General features: G+C 54.6%; 4 protein-coding genes across 4 annotated transcripts; 2 read left to right on the forward strand and 2 right to left on the reverse strand.

The window, feature by feature from the left end:
* Positions 1–39: 39 nt before the first annotated feature.
* On the reverse strand, positions 40–3,208 carry ColSpa_01940 (uncharacterized protein; the record flags this gene model as incomplete). Its single annotated transcript, XM_049268152.1, has 3 exons — positions 40–2,818; positions 2,877–2,908; positions 3,038–3,208. 3 exons carry the CDS (start codon positions 3,206–3,208, stop codon positions 40–42), a joined length of 2,982 nt encoding a protein of 993 aa, XP_049124109.1.
* Positions 3,209–4,046: 838 nt separating this feature from the next.
* ColSpa_01941 (kinetochore protein spc7) lies at positions 4,047–8,719 on the reverse strand (the record flags this gene model as incomplete). Its single annotated transcript, XM_049268153.1, has 2 exons — positions 4,047–8,456; positions 8,507–8,719. The coding sequence occupies 2 exons, from the start codon at positions 8,717–8,719 to the stop codon at positions 4,047–4,049; spliced, it is 4,623 nt and encodes a 1,540-aa protein (XP_049124110.1).
* Positions 8,720–9,333: 614 nt separating this feature from the next.
* ColSpa_01942 (40S ribosomal protein S11-B) lies at positions 9,334–10,161 on the forward strand (the record flags this gene model as incomplete). The annotated part of the gene is made up of 3 exons (XM_049268154.1): positions 9,334–9,511; positions 9,771–10,009; positions 10,093–10,161. 3 exons carry the CDS (start codon positions 9,334–9,336, stop codon positions 10,159–10,161), a joined length of 486 nt encoding a protein of 161 aa, XP_049124111.1.
* A 776-nt stretch (positions 10,162–10,937) lies between these two features.
* ColSpa_01943 (uncharacterized protein) lies at positions 10,938–12,010 on the forward strand (the record flags this gene model as incomplete). Its single annotated transcript, XM_049268155.1, has 2 exons — positions 10,938–11,495; positions 11,564–12,010. The coding sequence occupies 2 exons, from the start codon at positions 10,938–10,940 to the stop codon at positions 12,008–12,010; spliced, it is 1,005 nt and encodes a 334-aa protein (XP_049124112.1).
* Positions 12,011–13,536: the final 1,526 nt, after the last annotated feature.

Genomic DNA, 13,536 nt, shown 5'->3' on the forward strand with positions numbered 1-13,536 from the left:
GGTTTTCCTCCGTTCACAATGCCTTTCCTTCCTCCTCGGTTAGATTTTCGCATCGTCTTGGGGTTCAGGGAGGTGTCCTTGGCGGGCCACACACTCTCCCCATGTTTGCAGAAGGGTTCCCGCCTGTGAGACGACATTCAGTTCGCTCATCAGATCGATGACTCTCTGCATCCATTTACTCACTTCGCGTTCAAACACGTCCATAGGGATGTAGGTATTGTCTGGGAGCCGGTCTTTGTTGGTCGGTTTCAAGAGCTCGCGCCATGCCGCGAGCGCCTTTGACCTCAGGTTGTTCAACCGTATTCGGTCGACCTCAGCTTTCGGCAGGAGGGGCCACAGGGCCTGTAGCCTGTGGAGCAATTCTCGCCTCAGCTCGGGCGTTCCGAACAACATTACACGGTCGTCTCTGGCGGAGACTCCCTTTGACGCCACCTTGGGCGGCGGCCTGCTCCTGTGCTGCTCCATGGCGGGGTCTGGTCCAGCGGCGGCTTCCTGCTCCTGTACCAATAGCCAACGACGCTTTGTCTCGAGGGCTCTTTGGCGGCTTGCCTCGTCGTCTACAGCCGAGATAGCTTGGACTGCTCTTGTGGGCAATGGCAGGATTCTCCGGGGAGGTCCGTCGCAATCAAAAGGCATAGAAAGGTCAACGTCTCCGTCATAATCCTCATCAATCGCGACCACCTCATCGTATTTATGCTTCCGGGCCGGGCGGTCTGGAATCAACCGCTTGTGCGTCGTGAACGATGGGGTAAGGGGCGTCAGACTGTCTCGATCCCTAGACATCCTGAAAAGATGGATTGTTCCCTCCGATGCAGAGCCGTTGATTGGGTTCGGTGGTGCAGTTATGGTCACGGTAGATAGGGTTCCAGCCTGCGGCATAGTTGTCATCGGCTGCTGCGGTGGCTTTTGCAGACGTGGTTGTCGAGGCTTCCTCCTCGGTTGCACCATTGGGTCGACTGGCTTGCGTCGAACGATGAATACCGGTTTCTTATTTTCAGGCTCTGAGGCCGGCGGAGCCCTCATATCCGGCTTGTTCTCGACCATGACAGCATTAGTTGTTTGTGGGTGCGGTGCTCTTGGCTGCGAGTTATAGTTGGTTGGTAGAGAAGTCACAGGCTGCTGAAAGGCCGTAGGCTGTGTCATCTGAGATGGCCGGTCTTGCTTGTTATTGGTGTCGACATCCATGTCAACAATGTCACCTTTGCCATTGGCTCTAGTAACAGGAGCACTGGAAGAAGTTGGCTCGTCTTCCATCTCGACATCGTGTTCCATAGGTACTTGGGTCTTCGGCAGCGCGTCTGCCATGTCGACATCTTTCTCAAGCTGTCTTTGCTGCGAGCGAGGAGGGGTGTCTGAGAACCCCGAATAGATGTTAACTTGTGGTAAAGCGACGACACCACTTTGAATGAGCTCCGGGTCGTCCAACTCCATCTTGTCTTTCTGGTCGTCTAATTCTATCTCGTCTTTCTGATCGTCCAACTCCATGTTGTCTTTCTCATCGTCTTCCTCCTTGCTCTTATGCTCGCTTTCGTCAACATCCATCTGATCATCCATGACGACGAGGCTATTATCAACGCCAGGGTAAGGCGGCTGGAAGCCGGGCTGAGCGGGAACGGTGTTGTTGGAAGCAGTCTGCTTCGTAGCAGTCGTGTAGCTTGGACGGATAAGTGAGGGCGTGGTTGAGAGAACCTGCGGAGGAGACTGTGGCGGAGACTCAGGCAGCGAAACCGAGGTGGGTTCGAACGGATGAGGCACAGGTATACCTGTAACAGCTTTTTCGGCGTGCTTGATAATTCGGGGAGTAGATTTGAGGGTGAAAGTCTCAACAGGCTGGGTCGGGGGCGGAACCAGAGACTTTGAAGAAGCCGGCGTTCGGGGAGGGCGAACCGGCGAAGACGAGATTGAAATGTTGACGGTTGAAAGAACGCGAAGTCGGGCCAGCATCAAGACCAGAGATTTCATCCGAGGCGGGGTTGAAGACTGAGCTGAAGATTGGAGTGAAGACTGGATCGAAGACAGTGCGCACACGGATGGATTAGTTGGCTCATGGAAGATGCGGCAATGTGAAGCAGGATCCTGAGCAGTAGGTGGGAAACCCGGAGCAAGTGACGGCTTGGTCTCAGGAAGCGGAGATGGAGCTTTTAGTTGAGCTCGAGTCGAGTGAAGAGACTGAGCAGGAGGGGCTGGAGGAGCTGGCTTGGTTTGCGACAAGACCAAGTGCGGTTCGGCAACGGGATTTGCGACAGGTTGGTCGACGAGCTGATCAGTAGTAGTCCTGGTGGCGGCAGGCGAAGACTTGGCGACAGAAACAGTAGCCTTGAACTGAACAACAGTCTCTGGCATCTTGTAGAGAGTGATATTGAAAGGGGTAGTCGACTGGGCCTTGCGACGGTTGATTACGTCGGAGATGCGAAAGTCGGGCATTGGTAGTCTCACAGACATGGTTGGAATTCGGCCGGGGATCTTCAAGTTCTTGTCGTATCGGTCAGTTGGTGCTGATAGAAGTTGCAGCAGTTGAGCCCGATGGTTCTCCGATCTTTTCAGCTCAGAAACAAGATTGTCGACGTGTTCCTTGAGGTCCGTAACTTCCTGCTCCTTGAGCTTCATGGTTTGTTGGTGTTGCTTTGCGAGCCGGGTCGACTTCTTCGAGTACTTGTTGTTGGGCCTAGCTAAGTGCTTCTTGTGCTTCGCCACGAATGCCTTGGCCATCTTCCTGCGCTTGGCCTTAGGGCTCAAGTCTTTCTTCTTCTCATTCTTGGACGAGTCCGCGAAATCAGTAATGGGGTCGTACACCGCCTGGTTCGGTGACGAGGTAGGTCTGGAAGCATGGTCAGCTTATGGGTGGGATGAAAGAGACGTCGGACGGTGAGGCTCACATAACTGGTATGATGAGACCGGACTCCTCTACCTATGAGAAGTCCAGAAGCGCCGTCCCAGGCCAGGTACCAGGAGTCCTGGGCTTGTCGGGATCGCAGTCTGGCAGTGCAAGCCACTGAGTTCGAAGACTTCGGATAGAATCCTTACATAAGTTGCGAACTTCAAAGGCCAGAAAGCCGATGATAGACAAACCGGCGAAGACGGTGTAAAAGCTGAGAGCCATAGAAAAGATCACAAACAGGATCGAACCGAGAACGATGCCCAAAGTTCGGACGAGGAAATCTGATATCTCATTCGCAAGGCGGCAGACTTCGTCGGTAAAGGTACCCATGGTTGCTGTTTTTGTCGCTGACAGTTGATGGAAGGTTGATTGTTGTGAGATGAGATGACTATGCGCGAAACTTCAGCTGCAATAGTCGGATTGATACAAGACGAGACGAGACAAGAAAGTATAGGAAGAGTTTTTTCCGAATCTCTTTTGAAAAACCGAAAGCGTGAGAGGAATCAACTACCCTCTTAGGCAACAAGTGGGCGGTCCGTTTGCTTGGCACGTGACGGCAGGCGAGTGAGGGCTTCCGGTCCTTCGATTCGGTCTGGTTGGTCGGGATGGAAGGGTGAATGTGAAGTGAGATGAATGGTGATATTCAGGGGTTGGACCGGCAGGAGCGAAGCGGGCAAAGACGGACAACAGGGATGGGGACGGGGACGGACGATGGAGACAGTTGATTATGAGGATGGCTTCAGTGATGCGGAGCATCCTTCGGCCCTGAAAAGGGGGAAGGCTGAATCCATCAAGCCTTGCACTATCTTTCATTCTGTTTGGGATGCTTCCCTATCATCTCAACTATCGCATCAATCTGTGATTATTGGATTGTGGGCTGCTGCGATGAGACTTCCGACGGGAAGGCAGTCCGAAGCTAAGAGTGATGGAAGCTGTTTGCTGGTCAAGGACTGAAGGGGGGGGTGACAGAACGAATCAACGACACAGATGAAACCTGAAGGTGCCTTAATCACGACAGTCAGATGCACATGTAATAAACGAAGCGTAACTTATGTGGCTTGCATCATGCTCTGGGTATCCGCCATAAGCGCCATGAATCCGAAAAACACTGCCCCCTAAAGCAATATTCCACCATCATCAATCATTACAAGACAGAAACAACCCATTCCTAACCCTGCTTCCTTCCCCTCGCCAAAAGCCTCTCGTGAAGGTCGACAACCACACCGCTCCAAGATGGAGCGCCCTCCTCCTGAGACAAAATCTTGTCTCCCAGATGGGTCGTCAAAAACTCTCCCATCTTCCCAGTGTTAAAGTGCTCTCCATAGACAACCTGCGCCTCAGGATGCAGGGTGAACTCGATACCATCAGGCCTGCTCGAACCGCGGATCTCTAGAGCAATCTGCACCTTCGTCTCAATCTGCGGCAGAAGGAGAGACGACTTCACTGCAACGGACGAGTCCGAAGTCCTGGCAACGGCCGTGGGGAATGTGATATTGAGCAGCCGGATGTGGTTGGAGGTGCAGTTAGCCTTGTCCCACGCAGCACGAACCATGTGGAGGAGATCCGCAATCTTAGTGCGGCTCTGCGGCAGTCCTCGGATGTGGTCCCGAATGCACTGCAGAAAAAAATCCATTTCCGGTGTCGACGGTGCAGGGTTGGTCTCACGGTTTGCAGCAATGTACCACAGGTCAATCCGCGAGTTCTTCTGACCACGCTGGAAAGACGCAGTATCAAATACCAGCTCGATTTCCCGTCGGTACGTCATCGAGATGGTGCTCCCGGAAACCCCGGTCACAGCCCAACCATGTTGCTTTTCGAGGGAATCCACTCGCGCTGCAGGCATGTTAGTCTTGTGGGGTTCAAATCCCATCGTGATTGGGAACTCACCCTTGAGCGTACTGATCTCGCCAATCGACCAGCCGCGACATTCCTCGCGGATCTTCTCTGCTTCCTTGATGTCCTCGTAGCACTGCTGCTTCTCCTGCGTCAATTCCTCCACGCCTTGTTCTGCCTCCTCCAATTGCTGGCGGAGCTCAGCAACACGACGAGTCTTCTCTTCCACATCATTCTCGATGTCAAACAAGTCAGACCTGGCAGCCTCAAGCTCCTCCGGGTCGCAGTCAGCGAGCTCTTCTGCAACGGCTTGCAGGTTCTCATGCTCTTGCTGAAGGACAGTAAAACGCGACACGATGGCAGGCAGAACAGAAGACAGCAGCTTTTGCTGTTGATGAAGGACCTTTTCATCAATGGCCATGCCCTCGGCAATCCTGACGAGACCCTCTCTCAAGCCCTCTTGGAGCTTCATTCGCCACTCGTACCACATGGCTTTGCTCTCAAGGCGAGCATGAGTCTTGCCGTTCTTGAACTGGTTGTCAAGAATGTTCTTGAAGTCGGGCGAGGCGGACATATATTCGCGGAACAAGGGCGGGTTCTCTTCGAAGGTCTCTGATTCGATTTCTCGGACGATGCTGCGGCCTTCAGAAATGTACTTCTTCAGCTCGCGGCAGGAGTGCTGGTAAAGCTCAAGCATGGGTACCGTGCAGGCACCAGCTACGACGCAGCGCTCCAGGGACATGTCGTCTTTGCCGCCCAGCAGCCCATCCTTGAACATATCTGGGGCTTGAGTGTGTCTTCGTTTGGTAGTCGTCAACTCCATGAAACGAATCGAGGTCATGTTCAGGAAGTCTTGCAAGTGAATACGCTCCTCCCCTTGTTCGTCAATGATCTCGTTCTCATCTCGGACAGGGGAACCGCCAAGGTTCATCGGATGAGACATTGTGTCTTCCTCGACATCCTTGAAACGACCAAACGGTTTTGGTGACTTGGCTGAACTCGCCGTCTTCTGAGGGGAGTCGGAATGGGTAGGAGTTGCCTTCAATGCGGCGTCTTCCTCCATACTTTTCCGGGCTGATCGAGTCAATCTGCGACCAGTAGTCTCTGCCTTACTGGGCGGCTGCAGCAGCTTGACGTTCTTGACAGGGCTGCCTTGGTGGCCTTTGAGCCTCTTCACACCGTCATGGTCCTCGCGATCCTCCTCGTCATCGAGCTCGGCGGGCCGCTTGCCCAGCAGCCCTCTTGCGCTCCCGACATGAAGACTCTTGCGGCTTTGCATGCGCTTTTTCTTCGGGCTCAAGCTCTCAATCATTTCTCTTAGGTTCAGAGTCGCATCTTTCTCGTTCTCACCACCGTCGACCTCGCGTTCGAGTATCTTCCGACCATTTTCTTTGTCTTCTTCCTCCTGACGGTCTTTATCGATCTCGTTTTCGATGACTTGTGGGTCAACAAACGTAACCCCACGGGTCGTGCCAGGTACAAACTCTTTAACCGTATCGCCAAGAGATCCTCTGCGGTCCAGAAGAGCGGCAACTCGAGGCGAGCCCAGTCCAGGCTTGTCTGCGCCGATACCAGAGTGCCTACGGGTTTGGGGAGTAAGGACGACTATTGGGGTCCTTGCGCCGGTGGCAGGGTCTTGCTGGAAAATGTTCAGGCGACTAGCCGTCTTTTCGGGAGAGGGTGTAGCAGGCTTTCTAACGGGCGATTTTGGGCGGCCTCGTTTTTTGAGTGATTGCGGCGTCTTGACTGGCGAACTGTCGAGCGGGGTCTCAGCGACAGCATGAGTGGGAGCTGTGGACTTTGGAGGGCTAGGTGTTCTCGTTCGAGCTGGTGACATGGAGGCGGTGCCTGCGCGTGGCATACTTTGGCGGAGACCCCGGCCCTGAAAAGGGTTGAAACCGGGGCTGCTTCCAGCATCCGATGCCGAGGATCTATGTTTCTTGACCGAGGCGGCAAGCTTCTTAGCAGGCGATGCAGGCTTGGCCGACATAGACTTGGTTGGCGTGTCCGGCTTGTCTACTTCCGCTTCCATAAGTTTCTTGGCAGCAACCCGAGCCTCTGGAGATTGGGGTGCTCTGATGATGCCTCCGACAGCCATCGTCATGTCCATACCCATAGTGGCTTCCTTCTGATCTGACGCTTGGGACGAAGGCAGAATGCGGCCGACAGGCATGGTCATATCCATCCCCATAGTCGCCTCATCCCGCTCCGGTGACTGATTTGATGTGGGCAGTATCTTGCCGAAGGGGACGGTCATATCCATACCCATCGTTGCTTCCTCTTCCTCCACAGGTTCATCTTCTGCTGTAAGGATGCGGCCGACAGGAACAGTCATGCCCATGCCCATTGTCTGGTCACCATAGAATGTATTATCTGCACCAGGTAGGATCCGGCCGACGCCGACGGTCATGTCCATGTCCATGGTTGAATCTTCCGGGTTGTTGCGGGAGGTCATCGTTCTCCGGCGCTTCTGTGTCGTGTCACTCTTTGCGTGTGTCGGTAGCAAACCACCGATAGCACTGGTGAATTCCATCGACATGTCCTCGTTATCGTTCTCGTCATCGTCGAATAGATGGCTGTTGGCTTTGAACTTTTGGATACCTCCAACAGCTGTGGTAAACTCCATGGTCTGATCCTCCGAGGTTGTTTCGGTCGATGCTGACTTGGTGCTGTTCTTCGACAGGATGCCTCCCAATACACGAGTGACGTCCATGGACATTTCCTCATCAGGTTCGACGTCTTGGGACGTCTTGCTGCTGAGGATGCCTCCGACGGCAGAGGTTATGTCCATGTCCATGTCCATATCCATGCCATCTTCATCATCCTCACGAGGGCTGTCCCGGACAGGTGCTGGTGGCGCAACATTTTCTCGGTCTTGACCTCCCTCAGCTTGGGGCTTGTCCTTCTTGATCCACCCAAAAGAAGGAATCACCTCCTCGTCGTCGCTGTCGTCGAAGCCCAGCCTTTGCGTGCCGGCCTGCCGCGCAGCCGTCCGAAGTGCTTCGTCCAGAGTGTCATGGTCATCATCTGTTGCGGTGGTGCGCCCAGACATAACGGATGCACCGGTCACTTCGTGGTCATCGACAGTCATCATTGTACCGTCGTCGTCAGAATCGCTGTTGGAGTCCGAGGCTTCTTCTTCTTCCTCGTCGGCAACTTCCTCAACAGCATCTGCCGGCTCCGAGTCGGAGCTGAAACCGGTCGCCATGGTATCTTCTTCGTCCTCTGTGAACTCCATCAGAGGAGCAGTGGAGCTTCTTCTACGCTTCTTCTGATGCAGCTCTCGCTGGTTGTCTGGCGATTGTGGAACAATATCTTCCTCCTGATCCTGTGGTGTTGAAGGGCGGTTTGGTGGCTCTTCGTTTGAGGGGCCTGCGGCGGATGATCTGCGGCGCATCGAGCCTGTTGACGATGTCGGTTCCTGCATAAAATCGATCTCATGGAATGTATGAAGAGTGGCCTCAGCTGCGAAGGATACGCGGCGATTCGCGAGAGACTTGCGTCGGGCATCTCTGCGCTCTCGCTCCTTTGCAGCCGCCTGCTGTTCCTCCTCTGTGCGCAATGCAACCTTGGACCCTGATCCGGTGAGATCAGTGCTGCCTGTGGTTGTCGGGGTGCTCGACCGCGGCGGACCGAGATCGATGAGGTCTGCTGCGCGCTTTCGGTGCGGCGGGATCTCGGGCAACAGCGGCATCGTCGGCTTCAGAATAGATCGAGGCGGGGGCCGTGAAGGCACAGCCAGGGACTGTGCATGTTAGTCGCGGATGCCTGGGACCAACAGGAGAGTATACTCACAGCTCTGCGGTTCCCATTTGCATTCTTGAGGGCGTCCAGGCCTCCGGGGCCAATACTCTTGCTTCGCGACTTCTTGCGACTCTCAGCAAGGGTGCTGCCCACGTCGATTGTCGCATTCTCTTTGTCGCCATTCTTCCTCGACGAAGTGGTCGCTCCGATGGATTTGCGCGTCCGACGCGTCGAGGGCAGGGTCGCATCACCAAATGAAGCCATGTTGGGAATCGGTGTTTCTGGTGACGGATTTGGGCATCAGATGGGAGAGCTAGGCGTGCACATGTCACCTCTTAAACTTGGGGAGAGTAAACGCGACTTGTATCGGTAGTGGCGTGAATGTTCCAAGTCCCCCAAAAAGCAGGGTGAGTGGGCTGTCATGGGCCATGTTTACTTGCGGCCGGGTCTCTGATTGGCCTGTCGGGAACGATGTCAACAGACGCGCTTTGTTGCTGTGGCATCAGCTGTCACCGATGGGGGAATTTGGATGCAGAGACTTTCCAGCCACGACAGAGCCGTGCCACAGTTCCCTCAGAGAACCTGAGCCCCCGGCCGTCCCAGGGGTGGGTGGGGTGCAGGTTTCTGCCTGAGGCTGGGAGGTGATGGCGGGTGGAGAGCACTGGCCAAGTGTGGCTGACCAAACTTGGGAAGGCACTTGGGCTTTTTCGGGCCCACCTTCCCTTCGCTAATTTTTTCGTGCCCTAAGCTGGGCCACATCTCTTGTCCGTCACTCGATTTTTCGCAGCTCTTTGGTTGAAAGCGGCTCAGCATCAACGACTTCTAACCTCAACAGCACCCACCCCGCCCAGTCGACCCGACCGCATCACGACGTCAAGATGGCTACCGAGTTGACCGTCCAGTCCGAGAGGGCTTTCCAGAAGCAGAAGGGTATCTTCCTTAACCAGAAGGTCAAGGCGAAGTCTGCTCGCCCCGGCAAGAGCGGCCGCAGATGGTACAAGGACGTTGGTCTGGGTTTCCGCACCCCTACCACTGCCATTGAGGGCTCCTACATCGGTACGTTTGCGATCGAGAGCGATTGAAGTTGTGCTGGCGTTTTGCGCGCGATGGATGGACGACACATGACTACAACGAATTTTCGCGACACACTCGAGAACCGCAAAGAGCGAAAACACACGACAGTTGGGAGAGGGATTCGAGGGGAAGAGGAGGAATCCAGACGACAACGACGAAGAGAAGACGCCATGCGCAGCAACCCGGGAACAGAACAGAATGAAGTGCAAAGAAACAGTGGCTAATGATAGATCCTCTGCAGACAAGAAGTGCCCCTTCACCGGCCAGGTCTCTATCCGCGGTCGTATCCTCACCGGCACCGTCGTTTCCACCAAGATGCACCGCACCCTCATCATCCGCAGAGAATACCTTCACTACATCCCCAAGTACGCCCGTTACGAGAAGCGCCACAAGAACCTCGCCGCCCACGTCTCCCCTGCTTTCCGTGTCGAGGAGGGTGACCAGGTCACCGTTGGCCAGTGCAGACCTCTGAGCAAGACTGTATGTTTCGACAGGATACCAAGAACGCCGCTGGATGAACCCAGGGTTTTGTTTGTAGGCATGTTTACTAACGCTGAATCCAGGTCCGCTTCAACGTCCTGCGTGTCCTTCCCCGCACTGGAAAGGCTGTCAAGAAGTTCAGCAAGTTCTAAATCGGCTCATTGGCATTTACGGCGTGACTGCGGTGTGGGTTCTTCATTACATACCGGATGGGAGGTCAACAGGGAAACTGCATCCACATGATTGTGTTATAGATGCAGAATCAGAGACCAAAATGAATTCGATCAGCCACACTTCTCGGTTGTGAACTAGAGGTTCTTTTTCTCTGGCTGTCTTGGGCACACGATGGGCTTGTGATTTTTGCGGGAACGGAAAACTGCGATACGCCTCAGGTCGAATGAACGAAAAAAATGATATGGAATGGTTGGATGTGCAATTATTCTTCGTGATACAGTGACATGCTGCTCTGGAGTGCCCCTCATATTCACATCTCGTATATTATCATTATTAAAATGTCGGAGAGTATGGCAAAACGGTTGTCAGATGGAGGGTCCTAGTGGTACATTACGTTCTGGCAATGATATCCAATTTCCCGATAGGCACCTTTCATCATCAGTAACAGAACATACTTGACTTATAGCTGTGCTGGGAAATTCTGAACACTATATTTAACCCCATTATCTGCGCAACGTACCCGATCTGGAACAAGATAGTTGAACCCTTAAAGTGACAGTGTTCATTACAGTGCGACAGTAAATCTCACACAGTTCTCCCGTGTCTTTCCGAGCATTTGATTGGATCACAGTCGGCCACCTTGAAATTCTCCAGAGCTTCAAGTTTGCGACAACCAGAGAGCCACAAGCTCACCAGACACCCCCCAAACTCCCCCGAGAGCTATTTTTCCTCCTCCGAAAAGCTCATATTCGCAATGGGGTGGTTTGACGGCTGGTTCGGCTCCAGCGCGCCCGCGTCCGACGACCCGCTCAAGTCCCTCGACCCGAAGCTCCGCGAGTTCCTCGAGCGCGAATCCCCAGTCAAGATCCAGCAGCAGCAACAACAGCAAGCCCAAGACGCCCAGGACAAGGCTGGCCGGGCCGCAGAGGCCGTAGCGACGGCGGCGGCGCACGCATACGCACAGTCACAGCAGCAGCAAGAGGATGCCGCGGTAGCAGGGGACCCATCGGCGGACCGGCCAAAGGTGCCCAAGGAGAGCCTGTTCCAGGACGGGCGGTATGCTCACCTGTGGAAGACGTACCGCCCTTACTCGGAGATCGAGGCCGAGACCAAGACGGACCACGAGAAGCTCATGGACGTGCTGGACGGCTACAAGCAGCGGAAACACAACATCGGCAAGGCAGCGCTCGAGAACTGCGCGATCCAGCAGGAGGAGTGGGTGAACTGCATGAAGAGCGGCGAATGGGAGGACCGGCTACAGATGTGTAGACATCAGGTGCAAAAGTTCGAGAGGTGTTATACGATGCAGACGGTAGGGCCTCCTGGATTCGCTCACGTCACGCTGTTGATGGGATCATGATCACTAACACCCCTCGTCAGAGATTCCTCAAGGCCCTAGGCTACCAATCCGTCTACAACAGACCAGCGCAGGTGGAGGAAGACATCCAGATGCACGCGGATCAGCTCTATGCGCGCATGTTCGAGCAAGAAAAGGCCATCGAGGCAGCCAAGAAGGAGGGCCTCCCCGCGCCCAAGTTCGACCTCGCGATACCCACGATGCCCGCGGGCGCAGACCCCGCCGTCCCCGAGGTGAAGCCAAGACCGGACCTGGAGAAGTCGTGGAAGGAAAAGCTAGAGCAGCTGCCCGAGGCGGAGCGCGCGGCCGAGGAGGCGGCGCTGCGGGCGGACCTGCAGGCCAAGGCCGATGTGGCCAAGAACGTGCAGAAGCTGTGGGACGAGCAGGAGAAGGAGAAGGAGAGGCGCAAAGCGGAGGGCAAAGCTACGATTGTGGATCGTATCGCCGGGGCTTTTGGCGGTGGGAAGTGATAGACGTGTGGTTTGGCCAATGTCTACGGTTGTCGAGGATGCCTTATCTGAAATGACTATGGCTTCTGAAGGCAACTAGTGCCAAGGTGTGTCCTGTACAAAGGGGTTTTCACGGTTGATGCAGCCGTCACTATCGTGATAGCATCAGCCATTGTAGTAGAAGCGACTGTAGACTATCGTGTACTTCTAGCAAAGCATCATGGAATGCGAAAACGAAAGAGCCAACTGGTGGCTCGCTCTCCCTCCGGCCTAAGCTTTCGTCAACAATCACGATGATAAGGACGTCTTTTAACCAAGACGGTTCCTTCTTGAAAGACAGAGCTGTCAAATGGCCTGGGGGAGGAATCACTGCTCATGAACCCGGCGTCACATTACGTCGCGATTGCCGATCTCGAGGTCAGGATAATAAGTAGCGGTATCGAACGTAGTCCGAAATTGTGACGTGTTTTCGTCATTTCAAGGCTGACGCGAGAACGAGTCGAGAAGGCCCCCCCGTAATTCCCTCAGCAGGGTCAGCGTGGCTGGGGCTCATTCATCCCATCTCGCATTGCAAAAGCCAGGGATCCAGCTTCCGGTCCGCGACCCCCGGCAGTTGTTGGGCGTAATCAGAGGAATCGAGTAGAGTTCGCGTTTCGACTGGATTCGAATCACGATCAGCAGTTTTGCTGTACGAACTCAATGGAGATGGAGGAACGGCTCGAGGCCCGGAGTCGTTCGCACTCAGGCTGCTGCTGCAGGATGGAAAGGCGGGAAGCCAATCTGCCGTGAGCCGGTCTTCAAGATGTTTCCTTCAAACGACGAAGTTGGACGCCTGGATTGGACGCAGTCATACCCACGGACATACAGGGCGATCGGATAAATTGGCGGTGATGCACCGGGCGCCAGTGAAAGTGGCATTGGCAGTGGCATTGGCAGTGGAAGTTATGCAGTGACCGCCACATGCAGAAATTTCGGACAACCTTCTCACGAATGAGTTGTGCCGGGGAAAATAAATCCCCAAGTTACCAAGTTCTGCAGCGCCTCCTTCGGGGTTCGCTTCGCCCAGCAAGGAGAGAGAAAGGGAGGAAGAAGTGGCCACTGCACGCCAAGCTTTCAAGTGCGCGGGTAGATCTCTTGGCACACTTGGCAGCCCAAGGAACCACCGCCTCGCAGCACCCAAGACCATCTATCCAGAGCCTCACGCTATGAACGACAATACCTAAGTTGCACGTCAGAATTCAAGGTTGAATGGAAAGGCAAGCGTTTGGTTTGTATGGAGTTTATTCTGATATATGTTCAACCCAAATCCAACTCAATCCCCCTGCGTACGGTAGGTAGGTGTTAGTAAAAATCGCCGAAACGCCACGGGCGGACAAGTTAGTCACCAACGCATGGTGTCTCACTCAGCATCCACCCTTCTCCCCCAAAAGTTCGTGTCCCTTTACCCATGTCTCCCCCATCAAGTCATGAAACATCCGTCTAGCAGCAAGACTCCTCGCAGCCGCAAAGGCCGCAGCAGAGCTCGCAACCGGCTTCCTCACCACCAC

Source organism: Colletotrichum spaethianum (genome assembly GCF_022836535.1).
Source record: "Colletotrichum spaethianum MAFF 239500 DNA, contig03, whole genome shotgun sequence".
NCBI classification, from domain to species: domain Eukaryota; kingdom Fungi; phylum Ascomycota; class Sordariomycetes; order Glomerellales; family Glomerellaceae; genus Colletotrichum; species Colletotrichum spaethianum.